This window comes from Amia ocellicauda, chromosome 17 (assembly GCF_036373705.1).
Source record: "Amia ocellicauda isolate fAmiCal2 chromosome 17, fAmiCal2.hap1, whole genome shotgun sequence".
Taxonomy (NCBI): domain Eukaryota; kingdom Metazoa; phylum Chordata; class Actinopteri; order Amiiformes; family Amiidae; genus Amia; species Amia ocellicauda.
Genome location: NC_089866.1, coordinates 8,900,243 through 8,925,012, shown reverse-complemented (window position 1 = coordinate 8,925,012; position 24,770 = coordinate 8,900,243). Strand labels below are relative to the sequence as shown.

The 24,770-nt window shown below is 40.7% G+C and overlaps 1 protein-coding gene across 1 annotated transcript in view; it reads right to left on the bottom strand.

Annotated features, from left to right (window-relative positions):
* snx29 (sorting nexin 29) overlaps nt 1–24,770 on the bottom strand; it is a 130,309-nt gene that overhangs the window by 43,730 nt on the left and 61,809 nt on the right. The window contains exons 16-18 of the mRNA XM_066689157.1: nt 19,411–19,527; nt 13,492–13,547; nt 11,735–11,816 (exon numbers count right to left, since the gene is read on the bottom strand). Coding sequence (XP_066545254.1) covers nt 11,735–11,816; nt 13,492–13,547; nt 19,411–19,527 — 255 coding nt within the window. The remainder of the gene's footprint in view (nt 1–11,734; nt 11,817–13,491; nt 13,548–19,410; nt 19,528–24,770) is intronic.

The following is a 24,770-nucleotide window of genomic DNA, read 5'->3' as shown; positions in this document are numbered from 1 at the left end:
AATAACAACTACATACTAAAAGCAAATAACCAAGATTTACTACACCTGTCGGCCTAGTATGAAAATCTCCCATTATTACTCTGGTGAATAATTTAGTATAATTTACTCTTGTTTTTCAAGGGGTGAAAAATGCCTGCTGATACTGCAAACCTAGTTTCAATCAGACTGTGAATCACTGAGAGTGAAATCGCTTGAAGTAGGTGGTTTTTAAAGTTGTTGTTGTTTTGGGCTTCTGTTTTTACAGGAGCGTACAACACAAATAGCAACGTGTGGTGGAGATATATTGGGAGACATGTCAACACCGCTATGTGAACATGAGCGTCACAGCCACACAGAAGGTGTTGAATGCAAAACAGTCATACAGCGCAATATCCATGCTTCACTTTTAAGTACCATAACAAACATGCTTACACGATCAAAACTGACAAAGGAAATTACCAATAAAGCAGCCAGTAAGCTGGAAACTGAGCATGTTCCTGGTGATCAAAGCAGACAGTCTATGTTTCTGACTAATGAAGAAGAAGAAAAAAGGCAAAGAAAAGGAGAAATGTCACATGACTGAATGAAGGAGCTAAAGGACACATGTGGCCTTTTAAAAAAACAAAATAAAATTAGATTTGTCAGTACTGGGGTGCTTATACACAATCGCTCCCACCCACCAATACAGAATGGTCCTTTGTCTGGGTAATGAAAAGGATTTCAGCTTCTCCAAATGCAAAAGCCTCACTCCCTTCCTGGATTCATTTGAAATGTTTTATTGTAGACCATGCTTTCTTCGGAGGATGACATCTCAGAAAAACATGACATAAGAAACAAAGGCATTAGAAATGGTGGGAGACTTTTCATTAACTCTAACACTGTTTATTGAGGGATGCAGTATTAACTAAATGTTGGGCAGCCATAGAAAGGCAGATTTACATCCATGATGAGCTGACTCACTCTCAGACTTTCATATTGAAGCCTTAAGATAAGGAGGCAGGCTGACCACTCTAAGTGTTCGGGGCGTTAAAATTACTCACTCCTTAAAACAAAGAGAACATAATATTAATAAACTTAATTCCTTTTTATTTTTCCAGAAATCATACTTATAAATAATGTTGTTTAATCCATAATGCAAAATGCTGTGCTTTCCCACTGACTTTTATGGAAATCAAACTCCATAAATTATGAATGTGTTGCTTTAGATACTTGATCCATTTTGAGGGAACCAGGCCGAGACTGAGAGAAAGTACATTTTTACAGAAAGCGTGTGGGGCATGACACTTCAATCCAGTGCAGTTAATGTTTTGTAACCGAGTTGCATCCATTGGGAACATTATATATATATATATATACATATACATATACATTGTTTGTATTCGCATGTAAGTGTGAAAAACATTGATAGACGTAGGAAAGACACAGAAGTGGATATGATAACTGAGCACCGCGAAGCTCTGTTTTTCCAGGCTCATACAGTGCACTACAAATGCAAGACTGTGTGAGGAGTTTTCCAAACTGGACTCCTTAAGAAAAGACACAGCACTCTCCATTAATTGGGGCTATGTACACCAGAGCAGAACCCCAGTAAAGTTATGGTTTCAATTTCAAGAGAATATATTAAATGTATGATGAATTCGGCACATTAGTAAAGCATTGACTGCTGTGCAACATCAGAATTGTCAGCCCCTACAAATCAGCGCCTGTAAGGAATCTTTTAAAACTTGAATTGAACATGACGTTTCATTCTTTAAATTTTGCTGGGCAGTGTATTTCTCTTTAATGTGGCAGTAGAGGAATGTTCAAACCCTGAAGTATGTCTGATAATAAAGACACTACCACCTAACAAAGGTGCATGAGATTCTTTTTTTGACAATGCCAATTCTCCCTGGTTTTCAGATGGACTGAAGAAAGAAGTTCTGACATTAGTGCTATGAACCTCACTGAACATGACAGTCACCTCCACAGCAAAAACGCATGAAAAGCGTAAAGTCCAGACTTCTACAACAGCTGTTATTTTTCTGTATTCGCTGAAAAATAGATCAAGATTTTTAGATAAGTTTACGAACTCTGCCAAGTGACCGGGGCAGATGTCTTTTCAAATGCGTCTTACTCTTATGTATTATTCCTTAAAACCGACAGATCCAGTGGAGTTTCCCCTTGGGAGTTTTCTGGAATTTTCATTGAACAGCAGTGCTTATAAGAGAATCCCGCTTTCACATTAATTTGTTGTTGTTTTCCATAAAGAGTGAATGTCAATGCAATGTCACAGAGATAAGAGAAAAGGCATTAAACTATAAAATACATAAATAAATAAGAAAGAAAACTTCATAAATAATAATAAGAAGAAATATGGTTAAATAAAGTCTAACAAAATAAATGCATAAGACAAAATAAAGATGCAAATATATATCTTTACTGCAATCTGTGGGATGTTTCTTTCCCCCCAAAAAATCCCATGACCCCCACATTTAATCAAACATTGCTAATTTACCCGTAACACCATGTCTCAAGGGAGATGTATAAATTAAATCCATACCCAATTAATAGTTGGTACAACAAATACCATAAGACTCTACTTTCTGATTAAACAAAGATACCAAGTCCATGTAGTGGCATTAGTCGTTATCAGCTCAGATCATGGTACAATACGTACAGGCTTTTTGAAGTAAATTTAGCTTTTCTTGTACTTGTAAACAGTTGATGTGTCTAATTTGGGTTTTACGGAACCAAGACTTAAATACATTGTCAGGAGAACAGTGACCCAAAACATTGGCCTCGTGTTCCTGGGCCCTGGATTGTGAATGTCACCTTTTTGTGTCTTGACACTGTACTGGATAGCCTGTTTAGCACTCCACTGAAACACATTTACACAATTCCTGACTCTGGGAGTTTTTGTTTCCACTCCGTGCCCCGATGGTTTATTTATCTACTGTACTTCATGTATACATTGACTCTACAATGCACTCTGAGGCAATTCTATTTTGAAGAGCGCTGTATCAAATAAAGATCAAATGACTGATTTAATGGTGAATGCAAGCTCATTGGCCAGAAAGTATAAAAATCAGAGAGATATGTTTCTTTTCTCCTTCTCTTCATGAAAAACAAAACAAAAAAACACTTCTTTGGTTGACAGTCCACGTGTGGTGCGTTTCCAAAGCCATCTGCCTGTTCTCTGGCCTGTTCTCTGGAGGAGGTTTAATGAGAGATGGGTGCCTTAAGGCCAACAAGAACGTCTAGCGAGCCGCAATCTGCTGACTAATAAAAAAAGCCCAAGCGAAGGCCTGCTAGTGAAACACTACAAATGAAACAGCAGATTACAAGGGGGAGATTCAGTCCAGGGATTCATAAGTGATACCCTAAGGAGAGGTTGAGGGCAGGGTAGGGTTTGGGAGAAAAGACAAGGGGAGAATCTAGCAATGGACTTCTGCAAAAGCTGGCAGCAGTGCTATCCAGGGATCCCCTTCTGTCCATCCATTCCACCCACATGATTGTCTTTTAGAGCAACTCTGGGGTAAATGGCACTGTGCAATGCTTCAAAAATTAAGAATTGGAGTGCTCAAAATGTGCTAAATCATAGCAAATTTAAAGCAAAAAATAGATACTGTACCGCAGGTGTGTGGAGGTAGAAAAATCGATGAGAGGAGAGATCCTGTCCGCACACCGCATATAGGTAAAGAGCAAATTCATAAAAAATTACCTGTCACCACATTTACTGTTTTTATAAAACCACCAGGTCTTGAAGTGCATAAAGTGCCCAAGTGAATTAAAAAAAACAAGCAGATGTTGCAGTCTTTTTCTAGATGCAGTGTGTGGACAGGGTCTCTCCTCTCTAACACTGCAATACTTTATAATATTCTGCAAAGTTGTCCCGCTTCCGAGGTTCAAATTTTCCGGGAATGCAGAAACACTCACAGCTTCAAGAAGCCATCTTACAGTCAATGGTGTGGCTTCCCAAAGCAGAGCCAGCATGAGCAGGGGGCCTCTACTCTAAATCCTCCTGAAGTCAGAGATGACAGAGACGTCTTCCATGCAGGCACAGAAGAGGCCATGTGGAGAGCAGTGCTACTCTCACTACCCAAGAGACCTTTGAAGAACATTGAAGAACAGTCCTCTTGGAATGATACAATCTTACCATTATTTGAGCTGTTACAGATGCACTGTCTAGTTCACCGTGCTGGGAGATCTGTTTTTCTTTTTTAAAAAGACACTTCAGTTTGTTTCTTTGAGAAGAGAATTATGGGATTATTAGAATGATAGTAGACAGCAATTCTCAATGTCTCAGAGAAGTCGTGTTCATATTGCATGCAGGGGAGGGGCAGTTTGAGTGCTCTATAACTGAAGGTCAGGGCTTTTGTATAAAATATGTATTCTCACTTGGCTTTAACATTCAGTCACAGCAGCTGAATACACCACTGCCTTAGTATTCAATTTGGATTAACAAATACATAAATTAATAATACATTCTCATAGGCATAGCTTAAATATTTATATAGCAATATTTGCACAGAATAAACATAAATAACTAAAGCTGGAGTATAGAATCTGATAGGTAAAATAGCCGGTCAGGCAAAGAGGATCATCTTATTACCAAAAGACCACTGGACTATTCAAATGTGAAAAACAATATTCCAATGATTGTATGTCTTGTTTGTTTGTTCTATTTTTCTTCCCAAAGGTGCTGAATTTAATCTCTTAGCTGCTCCTCCCCTTCTCAGTTCAGTACAGAATGAGTAGGGCTTTTCTTTTATACAAAAACTAAAAAGATTACCATCCATTCATCCCTTGTATTGAAGAGGAACAGTACGAGTACAGTAGTCATCTTTTCAGGTAGGCCTCCAATTATCTGCCAATTGTAAAGCTTCCTTACATCAGTAATGACACAGCATGAGTCTGGCTCATGCGAGGGACTGACCGATTCATCGTACACATTTACAGAAAGGTGTGAATGAAGAGAAATGACTCACATTATGTTGTTAAATTGTTTTTTTTGTTTTTTTTCCTAGAAAGTAACTGGGTCGGTAGGGATTTCTTTTGTAATTCAACAGACTACTTAGCTGCCTCTCTCCATTTTCTGTATGCAGCTAAATACGACTACGGGATGTCTTCTTTTGTGTATTAATTATACAGGTGTTTCAGAGGTCACATCCCAAAATAAAAACCAAACACCTTCACTGCCTCTAGTGTTCCTGTGTACAACCAACTCAATAACAGCTACACCCATCATCTAAACACCAGTTCAAGGCCTCAGGCTTTTTGAAGTCTTAACACTATCTGTGTTGAAATGCTTCAAAGCAGAGCCTTGAATACTTACACTTCTACCTCAACACAACATAACAACCTGAACTCTAATCCAAAATGGGGTCCCCCTCAGCTCTTTCTAAAGTCTACATAACCAGATTTACTTACACAATAGACCATACAATCCGGAGTTGCTGCAGAGCCATGGGTGTGCGAATGTGCAAAAACGGTGCCCTTAGGATTTCGGCACAGGAGAGAGGAGGAGCAGGCCGATTGAATGCGAAGAAGATCCATTAGCTGTGCGGTTCACCACATTCGTGTAATAAAAGGTGAAGTGTTTATTTGTCGATTAGAGGGAAAGAAATTACCTTGTCTCGCTCCAGGTCTCGCCGTAAAGCTGTCGCCTCCAACCCGCAGGCTGAGTAAATCTGCAGTGCCCGGGGGGGGATGAAACAGGCAGCCAGGGCGGATTGTTGCTCACAGTGGAGAAACAGAAGACCTGAGTAAGAATCGAGGCTCAGAACCATCAGCCCCCAACTCCTCGGGGGATGCATGCTCTAAACTCCCCATAGAAGACCCGTCCGTCATAATATATGCAGTACTAAAATTTACAGAACTCAGAGCACTCATTAAAACACTCAACTTTTAGCTCTAAGTGGATGCATCTTTTTAAAAGGGTATTAAAGGAAATAATCTACAGAGATGGTGTAGTGAAAACTAGCCTTAAGAAACGAATCTACATAATAATACGTGTAGCGCTTTTCAGGAGGCAGCCTCCAATCTCAATTGGATTCAGACTACGTTGAAAAGCCTGAACTTCCTGAGCACTAAGAATAGTGACTTTTACTGGTTGTGATTGGCTTCCCCACTTTACGTTAAAGTGTTGCCCAAGAATAGGTTACTAGCATGGGTCTCTAGCTGCATTCGTCCCAGTCTAGCAGCGCTCTTTGTTTGCAGTAAGTGACAGAGAAAGAGCAGGCCCTTCATTACAATACACTTAAGAAGCGGCGCCAGTGTACCCCGCCCAGGTCTGCACACAGATTATGATTATGCATTCGCCAGAAATAAACCCTACTTTCTCCCAAATAAATTAATCGTAGGCAGGGGTTTTAGTGCTGTGATAATAAGGATAAATGAAAACAGTGCCAGTCTTGTGAAGAGTCTAAGTTTGGAGGTTAATCATGCCAATTTCTACTGCTGTTTCGCAAAACTTTTGGCAATTTCTCCAGAAAACTTTTCTCAGCCAAGGCGATTTTAAGAATCCTACCCCACTGCAAGGCTTTAGGGAGCTTGGAATCATGGTCTTTATCCTCCTGCCTCTCTAAACCACATACTTTAATAATTAACACTAACATTTTACAGTCAAAGCTTGACATGGCTGTCAAATTCATATTAATGATATGTAGCTTCTCTGTTACTGAGGGGGTTTAACAACAAGGACTGGAAGTCTGCAGTCACAATTTTTTTAGTACTGTTACTTTAAAATCACCAAAAATTCACTTCAAATTAGGTTAAATACCAGTCATTTGTTTGCCTGTCCCATTCTAGTTTTTTGGATTTATTGGTATCGGTGGGCCGTTTTCCTGTGGTAAAGTTTCTACTGAAGTTGGGTGCTGATTTTCTGTTCATCCCAGAAGTGTTCTACAGGACTGAGGTCAGGACGAGTCTGAGGAGGCCTGACTTTTGAAATCCTGTTCATCTTGAACCACTGTGCTACCCTCCCAAATTTGTGATACAGTGAGTTACTATGCTGGTAACAAACACAAACAAGGAAAATGAGCTTTCTTGGAATATGGCCAGTACACCTTTAAGAGTAAGAGACGTATAACTCTCCATTTTCATCTCCACAGTAAAGCCATCTTAATAATGAATACTGAAACACACCATTTCTTCTCTACAGTATGGCCATCTTATAATGAGTATTACAGCTCAGCTCTCCTTTCTCTTTAATAACAAGCACTGAAAAATATGATTCTCAGCTCCGCAGAGGATTAGTAATAAACACAAATTCAGATAAGCTCACATTGTCCACCAGTGAAAGGCAAAAAGGGAAGTTTTCGTCAATAATGCATTTCAAAACAACCTACTTTCTATGTACATATTTCTTACTTGACAGACAGTGGATGTGGTTTGAAGGAATCTTGTGATAAACTGACAAAGCTGAGCAAAAATATGCAAACGCGCATACACATTTATATCAATATTAATACAAAACGTTTCCATTTCACAGCCTCAAACAAAATTAAATAAGGGGTAAACTTAAAAAGAATAGAAAAACAAACTAAACTGGATTTAATTAAACTAATTAGTGAAAAGGTAGGGGGGGGGGGAATCCAGAATAAAAATGTACTTGCAGTGCTGACCTTGTTGGGAAGCACTGTGCTCAGCTGGTTTGGAGATCAAAGGGAATAGCTCATTTTGAAAGAATTATCAATAAGACAAGACACCAGCTCATCTGCTTTTCTGGATGTTTTTTTTTTTATCTGAGCGGGGAAATGTGGAGCACAAGATGAAAGTGGGAAAAGTGCAGCGTTTACGTGTGCATCAAACCCTCTCAGCCGAGGGGTGTGGAGAAGCTCACGACTCCATTATTTCTTCTTCCTCCTTGTGTAATTATTCTGTTACATAGCATGTTTGGAATATGTATTTACACATTTCCTTGCTTTTATCTTTATTTAAACAAGTGTTGTTGAAACCAGAAAACTCCAGAGACCTTTCCAAATGACAGTCACCTCACAGGCCCCCATGAGTGCGAATAATTCAATGGCAGTTGTTTAAAGATACCCTGAGAGTTGTATTGTTTCCAACACACCACGACCGTAAGCCATAGTATGTGGAAATGGAAAATACCTCAAACCAGGTGACTTGTCAGCCCTCCTAACCACACAATGATTTTGGTTTTTGTGGAAAGATTTTCTTCAGGCCCTTTTACTTTGGCTGAATAACCATGATATAGGGTGGTACAGTGTTCTTGAAATCCAGTCATTAAACAGAGTGCGTACTTCTCCTTTACATTTTAGAAGAGCTCTTCACTAGTCAATTTAACTAATTATTCACTTATTAAAATTACTGTAGCACTTTTCTGAGGTTGAATACAGAATATCTAACCTGTTAGATTCCTTCATCTACACTACTAAGTTTGCCTTGGTAAATCTATATTAGGGTTTCTGCATCTTTAAACAGGATTTTACTAAGGTTTACTAAGGCCTTCACGTGGTTTTACTGCACTCTACTTTTGAATAATAAAACCTGGCCTAAAATACTTCACACATTTAAAAATAATTATAATGGCATATCTTGATATTCTCATGGTCAAGTGTAGCAAACCTGTTGAACCCATAGGAAACCAGTGTAAAACTATGGTAAAACCAGTTAAAATCACGTTAAAAGTGTGGAATTCCTATGGTAAATGTAACAGGTTAAACGTATAAGTGCAGGACTGGATTTGACAAACACTGATATAGAATATATTCACATTTCATATGAATGTTGTTTTTAAACCCCAGAAAAATGGGCAATCCTCCATCTGATCTTCACGCCTTTTTATGTCATAAACACCACCGCAAATTCTTCACACATCAGCATCTGCTGTCAGCACCAGCTTGACGAAAACAGGCTGAAACATTGTGTAAACGGGAGAGGACCTCGTGAAGCAGGCTGCCCTCCCAGACACACACACACAACCGAAGTTCTCTGCAAGCCCCAGTGCACTCGTGCATCTGTATTCATCAGACTCATTCTCGAGGTCTTCACCCCACCAAATCACAGGCGACACTTACAAATAACATAAGGAAGGGAAGGTATTTTCTTTTTCCAGTCCCCTTCTTTCGCACGCCATCTCTCTGCTGTGTCCTTGCTGCCCCAGTCACATCGTCACACATGCTTTGACATTATTTGTGTACTATGACCTCCCAATTCTGACTGATGCATTTAAACTCTAAACACAAATACTCAGACACTCAGAAGGAAGGGAGCCACCAAATGGCCAAGGAAAGCAGCTGCAGGAGTCTGTTGCTTTAGCTCAGCAGAAATCCAAGTTCAGCGCAACCTCAGCCTTGCTTCAATAGTAAGAAATCAGGCTGTCATTGGCTTAGAGAGCCTGGCTACAGGACTATGGCATAATCCCATGCTTGCTTATCAATCCCAGTGAGCTTGTATATGCTGGAGCCAAGCAAACTAGTGCAACTGAACTCTTAAGTCTCAGCTACAACAGCCAAAACACGCTCCCTACCTTAACCTTAATGGATAAACAGGGATCACACAGATGAACAATAAAAACAGTGCCCTCTCACTGACATTGAGAAAGGCAGTTATTGCCAAAGCATTTTCTTATCACCCACCCCCCCCATTAAAACAATTAGACGGGAAATAATAAAATCTAGCCAATGACCCATCTGACTTTGGTCGGCATCATGACCGATAACAGAGTCTAAATGGCAATGCTGCACAGTCCTGGGAGGCTGGGATAGTCGCAATAATAAAACATGTTTCTGGCACAAAGACGACCATGATTTACAGTGGGCTTATCACGCCACATTCCCGTGACATGCACCATGGTGGAGGGGCTAAAGCCAAAGCACATAAAAGAGGACAGGCATTATACGTGGATGACTTTTCCAATGATGGCTGATCTGAACACAGTTGTACACTCCTTTTTGTACAAAGACTAAAACCACTAGGACTTTCTTTATCTAATATGTATGCTTTGCTTATTACCATCTCCTGTTGAATAATGTACAAATAATATTCTTATTTTCCACAATTACTATTCTCTCATTATCTGCTAAGAGGTGGGAGAATGTTTTGTCCACGACTATACTTCACCACCTACATCTGTTTAGCAAGAGGGATTGAAAAGCTGCCTTGCTTTGTATGACTGTTTCGCAGTACAAAGATCATATTCATTCCCAACAATGCTACACATTACTGGGACTCTAATTAAATTTACAAAAAACGTATTATTCATGAAAAATTTAAGGCAGTTAATAAAGATGAATAAAAATAAAGATCAATCACGGCTTCTCGAAGAAGACCTAATTAGACATTTTGAAACTAACAAAAAAAAGCATTATTTAAAATGCCAAAGGAAATGTTTTGAGAACTCCAGGCTGGAGGTAGGAGCTTTTGAGTACGGAGACATTATTCCACGTCGATTTCTAGTAAAAGGTCTACCGTCAGTCACAGTGGCGTGTTTTCGGCACAATTTCAGTTGAAAGCTGTAGATAATTTGAAAAACGCATGATTCATAATGCTGTAGAGGTAGACTGACGAGAATTTATGGCAGCAGTTATGAAACTAAATCAAGAGGGGTTAATGTCTTTTGAGAGCTGAAGGTAAGCAGTTCAATTTTGCATGGAGAATACAATAAAGCTTCATCTCCTGAATTTGTGTAACAAATCTTGTCACCTTGTGTGTCAGAACATCACGAATTCTAAGCGAGAGACTGCATTGCGCATGATAAATCATGTCAGGTAATCGAGGCAAAGGAGGAGTAAAAAAAAAAAAAAAAAAAAACCTAAAAACAAAAACGACCTTTAAACTCTAAACAATAGCAGACTCTGAGCCATGAATCAACTCAACTCCCAATATTTGCACAGACACATTTTGATCCTTGAGAGAAAATTGCAAATCATTCAGTACATAAACCATGGCTATATAAAGGCATTGGCTGTCTCAAGGAAAATTTTATTGTCAAGAACAGTATTATGTTTCTTGGTAAGATAGTGAATACTAGCTTTACAAGGCTTTAAAGAGATTTTTGAGTATGGTTTGCCAATTTCTCCTTCCCGAGCAGAACAAATTCAATGCGACACTAAATGTATGCACCTGTGGGGGAAAAAAGCAAAAAAATACAATATTTGTCATGTACCTCACATTCCTACACGTATCAAGTAAAAAAAACTAAAAAACAAGTAATTTTGATTCCCTCACAGAATACAGAATAGCTCACTGAGTTCTCTCTCCATAACTCTCTCCATTGTTCCCGGTATACAAAATTTCAATTTTCCTCATTAAGAGAAATGACTATTCTGCAACTATTCTCTTTTAAGACAAGACATGAACCCATCCATACAATACGAAATAAAAGTCTTAATTACATGATCGAGGTAGGGACCTGATTTTAATATCAGCACAAACAGTCGCATCCCAAGCGAGCGCCAGAATGTCAACCTGGGAAGTTTTGTACACCTCACCGAAGATGGATAAATTTAAGATCATTAAAACACTTCTACCGCCTTTGATCAAGCGACAGCAACACAGAGAATCTGTATTCACACAGCAAACATAGATAACAATGCCCTTTTCATTTCAAACAAGAAAATGAAAATAGAAGCAGAAGTAAAACCAGGGAAGTTTTTTCTTGATTTTGTTTTTTCTAATGCTGGAAACAACTGTATCCTACACTGTATCTATGAGGTCTCATCTCTCCTGTTCAGGTAGAAATAGAAATGGTGATAGGATTGGAACTAGGAACTAAAAGCAAAGGAAGAACAGTGAGAGGTGGACCACTCACCTGGTACACATGGTAAGCGTTGGCAGCTCTGCCGCGTAGGAACACGGAGGGGATCCACACGTTGATAAGGGCCCGCTGAGCTCTAGGTGGGGAAACAAACAAAGACATTAGTGGGCAACTGGACTTCTGAACAGTCTTGATAACACAATCAACATGGAGGGTCACCAACTTAATCTAAGAAATGGCATTCTGATTAAGCCACCACCTGGAGCTCCTTCTATCCAGTCAACTCGTGCTACACACAAAAAAAAACATCTAATCAGCTACTGAGAGGGGTTCCTACTGCTTCCTGTGAGGGGTTTTCCTGGACACTGAGTGACTGCGGTGATTGACACACTTATAATTGAGGAACAGCTGCACAAGTCTGTGTTGATTAATGAGCAAAGTGGAGGGAAATGAGGAAACCAGATTCACCTGGCCAAGAGAGTCGCACACGGCCTGAAAACTGCAATCAACACTTGCTGACAAATTAGAATGCCCATCCACCTAAAAAACATTAATAACTGTATTGTTCCACAGGGTGGTGAGTTCAAGAGCTAAGGACCAAATCTCTACTGTCCCAGAGACCAAGGAATAATATAATAATTAATTGGTGGTGCTTTCAATGATTTATCAGTGTTTGAGGAATAACCCCAAAAGAATAATTCAGAGCCATATATAATGACACCGCTGTCCCTTTTTCCTCATAATTTTATGTCTCCGCACTGCAGCTAGCTGAAAAGCCATAATTATCCTGTGTAACATCTGAGTCAAGAAATGATTCCCACCAGATTAGTTATTCATATTCAAGTCCTAGAGGGAATGTGTACAACTGAATCCAATAGGAGGTAACCTGCTGACTTGTATTAAGTTGTAAAAGCATGAGTAATGATTTAAGCTTCTCAATACAAATATTTGCAGGGGCAGAAAGATTCAATTAGTGCCTGCATGTCACTTGAATGTGTGTGTGTTGGGGAGGGGAGGGTGTGCTGTTTGGCAAAACAGGACCGTCAGTCCATGGAGCATACAGAAATTTAATTGCACAGCAGTTTTCAGGTGTATCTATCTATCACCGTGTATAAGTAGTTAATGGCACTGTCAGCTTCATTGTTTTATCGTCAATGAGGTGACAACCAGTTGAGTCCAGTACTCAGACATTTCCGCACAGCTGCCGAGGAGTCTGAATAAAAGTCTGAGATGTGCAAATAATCGTGTTGTCAAGGAGCAAAAATGCATTTTGCATATCAATAAGCACCTTCTTCCAAATAAAATGTAGAATCTAAAAAATAATACTTCCATTCTAACTAGGTTAATTTAAATGTACACTGTTTGAGAGAAATGTTGCTCTCTCAGGAACAGAACCAGCTCAGAGAGCAAATCCACAAAGCAGTGTTTCTGAGTTTCTCGAACAGTCTCTGGGGACGGGGAACTGTAAAGGTCACATTTGCAGTACTGAGTTAGCACAACTCATAAGTTCTGAAGAGGAAAAAAAACAAAAACAAACACTTTCTAAAAAAAATGGCTTGAAAAAAAGACACCCACCCACCCCCCCCCCCACACACACACACACACACACACACGCACACACACAAAAAACTGCACTGACTCTAATGATTATTTTGTATTTAGATTTTTGATTTGGAAGACAGCCAACAATCTGCAAACTGAGCCCCCAGGGAAAATCCTAAGCTAGGAGACAAGACTTAATTTAGGCCAGACAGAGAGAAAGCATTCGCAGAATGGGTAAATGTCAGGTATAAGGCAGGGAAACAGCTTACATTTCAAAGTCTGACAGACTGGGGTCCTCTGAAGTTTGGCTGAGATCTCCAGGGACCTTGGAGACGAAGGCAAAATCAATTGTTAATCAAACCATTCCTCGACATACAAAAAAACAACCAACAAACAAATAGCAGGACAGTTCTCCTAAATCAAAAGGCGCAATAATACAAATACATCACTCATTTGCCACACAAACGTCGAGGTACTTCCCCTGTGCTGGCAGCCGGTTATTTCTGTGGACTCAACTGGTTCAGAACTATTCATGCCATTAACCCTCTTTACATTGACCTGTGAAGTGTGGAGATGACAATTTAATTTCATACAGGATACTTCTTACTATAAATTCAGGATCATACTTCTTTCCCTACAAATCCAGGAGTTTTCTCCAGTTATGTGAAGGACAATACCACTCATTGGTGTAACAGCAGATGTGGGCCAGATGTTAATTGTGATTAGACATTTCTTCTACCTGTATTATCTCGTAGCCACACAGTTGCTCCTGTGAAGAATTAAATGTTTCTGTGCACCTTTTAATCAAAACTATTATCAATTATTTGTTGTGTGCTTTCTTATTAGCAGTTAAAGCTGGTGAGGGTATCATTGAATGCATGTTTAATCTGTACTTCGATGGGCTCTTATACTGAAATATCTAGAGACAACACTGGCATACTGGATAGTGGCAGAAATGAAAACTGGAAATATTGGGCTTATTGAGGTTGAGGTTATTTTGCTATCTTTGAGGATTACATTTTTTTTTTTACTTGTTTTTGGTAAATCATAAAAATAAAAATCGTGCTCGTGAATGAATGTATTTGTAAAAAAAACTAAACAAATTAAAACGGTAGTCCCATTACGTTTCAGAAGGATGACTGCCGATTACACCGGAAAAAAAAATTAAAAAAAATATCAAACAAACCAATTAATCTTCGTTCACGCACAGTGTGGTTAGCGCATACAAAATAAATAACATTAAAAGATCATAAACAATATTACGAGCTTATTGAGACACACACCAGTGTTTGCTCATTTTCATCACTTCCAGTTGTGTTGTGATCTTGTTTCACTTTTCCAGATCAAGACTTTAGAGGGAGCCAACAAAGAGAGAGCTGACCTGTCCTGGCTATGTGGCTGCTGGTTTTGATGGAAACTTTTCCAAAGTGGTCAAGAAAGCCAACATCAATGGCACAGGCTCCAAGCCACCATCAAACAGGAGCCCTATTCAGAGATGAGGACACCAGGCTCCTGGACACAAAGGCAACCCTGCACAAGAAGGTGCACCAGATACTTTGAAATCAAGCTTCACACAGCGAGAGACTGCCTCTTCCACACCGAGCAAAGCTTCCTAAATTCATTCTGAAACAGCAAAAGGATCAGAGTCCAGGGCTACAAAGAGTCTCCAGCTTTGATTTGCTTCCCTTTCTTGTTTTATTTCACTGTTCTTGCTTTACCCATAATTTAAATAATTTCAGCGCCTCCCAACAAGTAACAACAACACTGCCGGTTCGAAATAGATCTGTTATTTCTCCACAACATATCCGAGAGCCTAGTGAATGACGCAGGTCACGAACAAAGACCTTGTAATTCCCATTTTCTCACCGGCGCCTGAAACACACGCACACACCGTCTTGCGATTTCAACAAATACAGCATTAATCTGTCATTTGTGTAATAAAAAAAAAAAAAGGCGGTAGTGCAGGCAGACTGCTTGGTGTTTTTCATAAGCCTTTAATGAAGTTTTTTTCCAAAGACATGCTCCTGTCATTCTCAGGGAAGTCACTTAATACAATGATTGATTAATATATGCTGAAGGTGAGCTCAGTGTAATCTCCATCCGAAGAAAAATAAAACGCAGCATGAACCTCACAAATGTCTATAAACAATTACTCTCCTCAACACATTCATATAAATTATGTCAGGGAATGCATTTATATGAATGAGGAGTGGGAGCATTCGGCTGTCGGTGTGTTTACTGTTATAGGACTGTGTTTTCTATGTTACAGCTGAGTGACCAGTAGCCCAATTGGAGGACCCAGGTGACTATTCGGCCTGATGATTGAATATTAGAGAACAGGCAGTGACACACAAACAATTTGACTGTGAGGGAATGGTGCACGTCTCAACCGAACTGGAAGGAATCACAGTGGTCCAGAGACAAATTATGATTAGACCTACATCTTGCAGCACTAGTAGAGTTATCAGATAGAATTAAACATGATTATAAATGGTTATAAGAAGTAGGTATGAGATGAAAAAGGAAAAGAAGAAAAGACAGTTGAGCCCAATGTCTAATGATGCTAAGGATGGACAAGGAGGACAGGTGACATGAAAATTCTAGGCTTAGCTTCAATTATTAATCAAACGACTTATGGTATCTGAATGGTATCAGAATTTTAATAAGCAATTTATAAGTATAAGAATTTTAATCTTCTCTATGATTAAAAAAAAAAAGCAAGGACGTACGTACAAGAACTTGAAGATAGTACTTTATCTGTCTTTTAAAAAGCCTTTACATTTTTTTTTTCTTTTTTACTCTTGCCTTCAATCTGTCAAGGCATTTGCAGTGCATGCTCCCCTGCTTTAATCTACAGGCAGATGCATCAGTGTGCCGGCGCTATCTGTAGTACAGGAACACCTGCAGAGTGACTGTCTCCTGAATCACAGGGGGGAGCCTCAGCTCTGAACTCGCCAGATAAAACCAGGACCCGATTCAGCTGCTACCAGACCTTGAGCAGGACGCTGGCTTCAGAACTCACATCAAAGACAGGCACCTGGGAAAACAGGGGGGAGGGCGTGCTGAGAATGTCCCCGGGCCACAGAGGGATGGAAAGCAGAAAAACACATTTCTACGCCACGTGCCAAAAACAAAACACAAGCTAACCACATATCAGACGTTTGCAGAGAGCAGACAGACAGAGACCAGGACAGGACCGTAATGGAAGGAAGATAAGACACAACGAAGCCATCATCAAAACAAAAAATATGTAGACAAGCATGTCACATATTTCGGTGCCATGCTGAAACAATATCAGATATGGAGAGAATGGTTCAACCCATAGGAACAAGAGGTGCTTATTCTCAACTTTGGTCACACTGCCTACAGTGCATCCAGAAAGTATTCACAGCGCTTCACTTTTTCCACATTTTGTTATGTTACAGCCTTATTCCAAAATGGATTCAATTCATTATTTTCCTCAAAATTCTACAAACAATACCCCATAATGACAACGTGAAAGAAGTTTGTTTGAAATCTTTGCAAATTTATTAAAAATAAAAAACAAAAAAAGCACATGTACATAAGTATTCACAGCCTTTGCCATGACACTCAAAATTGAGCTCAGGTTCATCCTGTTTCCACTGATCATCCTTGAGATGTTTCTACAACTTGATTGGAGTCCACCTGTGGTAAATTCAGTTGATTGGACATGATTTGGAAAGGCACACACCTGTCTATATAAGGTCCCACAGTTAACAGTGCATGTCAGAGCACAAACCAAGCCATGAAGTCCAAGGAATTGTCTGTAGACCTCCGAGACAGGATTGTATCGAGGCACAGATCTGGGGAAGGGTACAGAAAAAGTTCTGCAGCATTGAAGGTCCCAATGAGCAGAGTGGCCTCCATCATCCGTAAATGGAAGAAGTTTGGAACCACCAGGACTCTTCCAAGAGCTGGCCGCCCGGCCAAACTAAGCGATCGGGGGAGAAGGGCCTTAGTCAGGGAGGTGACCAAGAACCCGATGGTCACTCTGACAGAGCTCCAGCGTGTCTCTGTGGAGAGAGGAGGACCTTCCAGAAGAACCAACATCTCTGCAGCACTCCACCAATCAGGCCTGTATGGTAGAGTGGCCAGACGGAAGCCACTCCTCAGTAAAAGGCACATGACAGCCCGCCTGGAGGACTCTCAGGCCATGAGAAACAAAATTCTCTGGTCTGATGAAACAAAGATTGAACTCTTTGGTCTGAATGGCAAGCGTCATGTCTGGAGGAAACCAGGCAACGCTCATCACCTGGCCAATACCATCCCTACAGTGAAGCATGGTGGTGGCAGCATCATGCTGTGGGGATGTTTTTCAGCGGCAGGAACTGGGAGACTAGTCAGGATCGAGGGAAAGATGAATCCTTGATGAAAACCTGCTCCAGAGCGCTCTGGACCTCAGACTGGGGCGAAGGTTCATCGTCCAACAGGACAACGACCCTAAGCACACAGCTAAGATAACAAAGGAGTGGCTACAGGACAACTCGACAATGTCCTTGAGTGGCCCAGCCAGAGCCCAGACTTGAACCCGATGAACATCTCTGGAGAGATCTGAAAATGCCAGTGCACCGACACTCCCCATCCAACCTGATGGAGCTTGAGAGGTCCTACAAAGAAGAATGGGAGAAACTGCCCAAAAATGGGTGTGCCAAGCTTGTAGCATCATACTCAAAAAGACTTGAGGCTGTAATTGGTGCCAAAGGTGCTTCAACAAAGTATTGAGCAAAGGCTGTGAATACTTATGTACGTGTGCTTTTTTTGTTTTTTATTTTTAATAAATTTGCAAAGATTTCAAACAAACTTCTTTCACGTTGTCATTATGGGGTATCGTTTGTAGAATTTTGAGGAAAATAATGAATTTAATCAATTTTGGAATAAGGCTGTAACATAACAAAATGTGGAAAAAATGAAGTGCTGTGAATACTTTCCGGATGCACTGGGTTTAATGCATTAAAACGCTTAAAATGCTTAAAAGCAAAGCCTAGCCTGAATAGTACAGAAGAATAGGGGTCAACTCCTTTGGGTCAATGCCAAGTCCACCTTGACTCAGCTGAGTCAATTCCAGTGCCAATTCAGTAACTCTAATACACAGTGGATTTGTCTATTCCAGCCACACCCATTGCTGATAGGCGTATAAAATCAAGCACACAGTCATGCAATCTCCATAGACAAACATTGGCAATAGAATGGGCTGTACTGAAGAGCTCAGTGACTTTCAACGTGGCTCCGTCATAAAATGCCACCTTTCCAACAAAGTCAGTTCGTCAAATTTCTGCCCTGCTAGAGCTGCCCCGGTTAACTATAAGTGCTGTTATTGTGAAGTGGAAATGTCTAGGAGCAACAACAGCTCAGCTGTGAAGTGGAAGGCCACACAAGCTCAGAGAACGGGACCGCTGAGTGCTGAAGTGCACATCGCATAGAAATTCTCTCTCCTTGGTTGCAACAATCACTACCAAACTGCCTCTGGAAGCAATGTCAGCACAAGAACTGTTCATCGGGAGCTTCATGAAATGGGTTTCCATGGCCGAGCAGCCGCACACAAGACTAAGATCACCATACGCAATGCCAAGCACTGGTGGTGCTCACCGCCATTGGACTCTGGAGCAGTGGAAAGGCATTCTGTAAAGTGATGAATCACACTTCACCAACTTGCAGTGTGATGGACGAATCTGGGTTTGGCGGATGCCAGGAAAACGCTCAAATGCATAGTGCCTAATGTAAAGTTTGGTGGAGGAGGAATAATGGTCTGGGGCTGTTTCTCATGGTTCGGGTTCGGCCCATTAGTTCCACTGAAAGAAAATCTTAAAGCTACAGCATACAAAGTACATTCTAGAGGATTTTGCACTTCCAACTTTGTGGCAACAGTTTCAGCATGACGATGCCCCCGTGCACAAAGTGAGGTCCAATAGAAAAATGGTTTGTTGAGATCAGTGTGGAAGAACTTGACTGGCCTGCTCAGAGCCCTGACCTCAACTCCATCAAACACAATAGGGATGAATTTGAATGCCGACTGCGAGCCAGCCAGTTGCACAACATCAGTTCCCAACCTCACTTGATCTAGTGGAACTCGCAGTAAACTGTGGTGTAGGCCTAGCTGGGCAGGAGTCGGAGGCCAAGAGCATAGCTCAGAAGTGGAGACCGATGTCTCGCTGAGCCCAGTCACTCACCGGGCCCCGCAGGTCGATCAGCTCCTGCCGCATCTGGGAAATCAGGTGGTCCTTGGCCATCAAGGAGCGGTACAGCCTCTCGTTGAACTCAATCAGCTCGCCATGCATCTCCGCCACCTGAAAGGACACACAGGACACAGACGTCAGCACTCGCACCTACCAGAGGAAAAGCGGTGGACCCACACACTGCTAGAATCCACTCAGCAAAAAATGAAAAAGATTGTTGCTGCAGGAGCTATTTTAGTCGACAAGTGTTTCATTTTCAGAACTGAGGCCCCTCCAGGTCTCTCCAGGGCATATAGTGTACATCTGTTTGTTTCCCCCCCCCATCAGTGCTTGAAATATTCATAAAGGAAAATAAAACACAGATTAGAACTATGTCACAAAGATTGAATTCATATATTTGGTTGTTTGTCTTTTGGGGAGGATTCAAAGCCTAACGAGAAGGTCTTTGTGGTTACATTAAAAGCCTACTGAAACTCCTTTTCTTGAGCTGCTGTGTTGAGACCCAAAACCAAGCTGTTGCTGCTGTCACACGCTTTGTATCCATATGATATTTTGGATAAAAGTAGGAGCTAATATACTTTGCTCTAGACAAGCTTGGCACCTAAATGCGAAGTTGTGTTAATACATACACAAAGGGAAGTGGATAGACACATTCTCGACATATGTAGGAGAGTCTTATCCTCGATTCCACCTTAACCGGTCAGCCATCTGTGAGAACTCATGCCTGATTTGACCTGGCTATGGCACTTCCATTAACTACCTGTCATTCTTTAACTACCCTCTTATGACGAGAACTTTTTGAGTAAGCTAGTGTTGAGCACTGCCAGTGTTTGTAACTGAAAAGACCAGCAACTTGTGAGTTAAGGACTGCTGTGCCAATTAGAATTGTGAAGTTACCAAACCCCTCTCAGACAGGAGACAATTACTGTGTGTAAGGCCCAAATGCATCACATATATTTTTTTATACTTTTTATGAACACGTTTGAGCATGTTAACATCTTCTGTCTGCTGTGATACACCAGCCCTTGTAGAGGTACTACCCTGTTAAAACCTCTTACAGGATTATATTAATTATTGAGAGGAAGTAATGAAGTCCACAGCAGGGGGCCTTGTCCATGATTACATTTAATTTTAGACTGCATTTTGACAGACAAAAAAAAAAAAAAAAACACATAAAACTTCATATGAAAATTTCAAAAGTTTTAAATTGGGATTGAGTCCTGCGATGCTGCGAGTCGCTTTTCATTGTCTCTACAGAGACAGAAGGACAGACAACCGGCCAAGAAGGTAAAAACAGGGCTGCGTGGATGCATGAAACGGCGGAAACGTGCATCTGGGATAAACCAGTCTGCCAGCCACTGTTGAAACGCATTCGTACTTTCACAATTAGAAAGAAAGGAGAACATTTACACTGTTGATATTTCCTGACAGCTGAAATGTATCAAGCTGACATACTGTGTTTGTTGAAACAGCAGTCTGCCTGGGGAACTGCTGTGAAATAGACGGGGCCTCCGTCTCCATCTGCGCCGTTCCTATACTCTCCATGTACAGGTATTCCCTAAAGCACAGCTCCTAAATATATCCATATCAAATTTGGTACATTCAAGTATACATTGTAAGTGTTTGTATGTTTAGGGATGCAGTATGAAAATGTCCTGGGGTGTATGGGAGTATTTCATGTGTTGACAACTACCTACATCAGATTGTATACCTGGGGGGGTGGGGGGGGGGGGTATGGAGAGGCTGTTACAGGAGTTTACTTTGTACATCTTCAACAAACAGCACAGCTCACTGGACCCCAGTGATTAAATCCATTGTGCTTTTTTTATATTGAAAGAGATGGCAACACAAGCTTTGTTATTTTTATATTACTTGATATTTAAGTGAGAGAAAAAATATATATGTTAACAGCTTAGTCTAAATATGACAACCTGTATCCCAATTCATGTTAAATAATGTTTATCGTTGTAGTGCGTAAAAAAGGAAATACTGTCAGCTGGTTAACCAAACTAAGAAGGTCAGACTCAAACAATGATCTGCAGCAACAACAGACAGACTAAAAGAGAGAGAGACACCCAAAATTACAAGGCTATCCCACCCCTACCCAAAGTACTGTCTTGTTTACTAAATCAACAGAAAGAAAGCATGTCTTTCTTAGCCGGGGGGGGACCCAGCTTGCACACAGCACAGAAATGATGTGTCAGTTTTGCAGTGCAGCAGTTCCTCAGAAATGTGCCACGGCCAACACGCTGTCACAGAGATCAGGGAGAGGGCACCAGTAACGGTTAAGCCGCCATGATCAAAAGTGCCTCTGACAGCTGTGGATGCCACACACTGTCACAGCTTTCCCTCTCTGCTCCCTCCCTCACCCGGTTACCATTCCATACTTATTCCCACTGCTTATCCCCTCCAACTGAAATAAATACATAGATTTCTTTAAATGCCAGCTTCCCTTGCTTAGACTCATTTGACCACTTAAGGATCCCTACCCCAGCCCTCTAATGACAATTTCTCATAAGGCTTTGCAAGCATCTAATAAACATCTCCGTTCTGCTTTGAAATGCCTTACCAGGGCGTACCAGTAAAATGTATTTGCCTGACAGTTAGGCCTCTTTGATGTACTTCATGCAGCCTAACAGGAGAAGACAGGGGCTATTCTGAGAAATACATGGCCACAGCTGGCTTTGATACGTCGTAGCATAGCGATACCACTTCGTCTAACTGTATTTCATTTCTAGCAGGAGTTACAAGTTTACAGGTTTCACTGATGTGGCAATCCACAATAGAAATGTGATTGAGACAGGCTCAAAGACAAAGGCCACCAAAGCCCAGAAGAATAGCAAGTTGTTTTGGGAAGATTACCCCTTGGTACTGCATGTTATTCAGCCTCTAAGACAGTATTATTTACCACTTTATTCAGATAGTCTTCCTTGCTTTGCAAACTACCTGCTAAAACCAACTCAGATCCAGTGAGGTACATGGACCATACCAAGTGTTGAGAAAGTGGGGGGGGGTGTTAATCTCAAAAGCTCCTCAAGGTTTGTGGCCATGTTGTCAGGTCTTGACAGTGAGTGACAACAGCAGAAGAAACAGCCTGCTGGCAAGCAATTTTACCTGAAATTGGGAAAGAAACAGTCCTAGGAAATGTATTCACCCAATCACAATAATTGGACCCTCGAGTATTACAGGGGTGTAACTAGCTTTGTGATGCAGTTCCAGAGATGGCATTGCTTGCCATTTAGGGGGCAGAATTGTATATATGTTTTATACAAATATAAGTTCTAATCAGTTGGAAAATCACTGTTGCTGGGTGTGACGTGATTAATAATTTATAGGTGGGCTAGTTTACATGAACTTCCGAAGTGTTAGGAAATAAAAAGAAATAAAGAAAAGGTGGTTCTCCCAAAAGTGCAACAAACATGTAATCTGGTGGCATAAAAGGGAAACGGGTGGATATACATTTTTGTTCATTTTTCATATTAATCCATTGAGCTTTCTCTGATTCCTCCAATATATTCTTATATCGGAATAGATGAATAGATAGATAGAAGCAATTTGTTAACAGCCCCTGTGACTGTCAGATCCACTTCCTCTGTGTTTATAACATTGTACCTATGCAGTCCCAAGAGATGTAGAATCTCTCCTCGCTAGAAAAATACAGATTTTACAAATTACCTTAACGGCCATAGTTTAAAACACTGAAATATTAATCAATCCTCTGGATGTTAAAAAAATCCTACAGGCAATTTACACAGCGGACAGTGTCTCTGCGTTCAGAAAGACAGCGTAGGATGGCTGCAGATGCACATCACAGTGTCCCCCTATGGAATTCACGTTCCCAGAATGCATTATGACACAACCACCACAACTTCAGCTGTGGTTCTACATAACACTCGCTTGTGCAACCTAATAGTCATCTATACGAGCCACTGCACATACATGTCACAAAGAAAGACAAATGGAATTTCCAACTCAAGGTTGTTGTTTTTTGGTTTATTTTTTTATTTTTAGCGGTACTTTCAAATCAGGCTCACCAACAAACCAGGATTGAAACTTTTACTGTGACAGAATCTAATTAATTCTCAGTGAGCAATAATCAGGTTCCAATTGCATGTATTTATTGCCGAAGGAAAGAAAGCACGAATGGAGCAGTTCTGCAATCCGAGGTCACACCCTCTCCCAAATTCCTAAATGGTTCAATGCGCCACACAACATTATGACTAATTAATGCAACCTATTTGCAAAGGTTAGCCTTTTTTTCCCCTTTCCGTTATTCATTTTTTAACCTAATTTACATACTGCAAACCCATGCCATTAATTCCATCCCTCAGGCCGATCTTTACTTACCCAGTGCTGTTCACGGGCTAAACCTTTCCCCCACAAAATAAACAAGATACATCTCAGAAAAATAACTGGCTGCTTCCAAGCAAGAAGGAGCTTCGGATGGTGAACAGGTGAGTGTGTAGCATTTCATCTTGAGAAGTTCCCTTTAAGAGAGTGCTCCTAATCTCAGCTCGTTACCTGTATAAAAGACACCTGGGAGCCAGAAATCTTGCTGATTGATAGGGGATCAAATACTTATTTCCCTCATTAACATGCAAATCAATGTATAACTTTTTTGAAATGCATTTTTCTGGATTTTCTTGTTGTTATTCTGTCTCTCACTGCTAAAATACACCTACCATTAAAATTATAGACTGATCATTTCTTTGTCAGTGGGCAAACGTACAAAATCAGCAGGGGATCAAATACTTTTTTCCCCCACTGTAATGGATTGGATGAGGAATCTCCTTTACATTTCACTCTCATTGTAGTTCTTACTGCAGCACACATCATAATCATCATAATTTCCAAAGAGGGACTATCACAGTATAGAATTACAGCAAAAACAAGTTTTAAGAAGACTGGGCAAAACCATGTACTGGAGAAGCTCCGATACCCTTTTGTTAAGCTCCTTTTTTAACTGAAGCAAGTGCTGCTCCAATAACCTTCCCACCTCATTCTGTAACCCAGTTGTAAGGACTTTACTTAGGGGTGTTTCTGCACCTACAAAGACAGTGGACTTCACCCATGATGCATTGCGACAGCAGTTACCTGCAGCCCTGAAGCAAAAACTTTCTAATTGAAAAAGGAAAAAGCAAAAGCAGGCAGGTTGGGAGGAACAGGGGGATTAGGATATAAATCGGCATGCATTACTGTACAATTTATTCACAGTAAAGCTGGGAGAGGGAATGAGAGCCAGGCAATGTAGAACATTTCTCACTTAATTAGACAGACTTCTTCTGGGACTAACCAGTCATCATCATCATCGTTGTAATTAGCTGATTATATCCAACGCAGTCATTCCCTCGTCA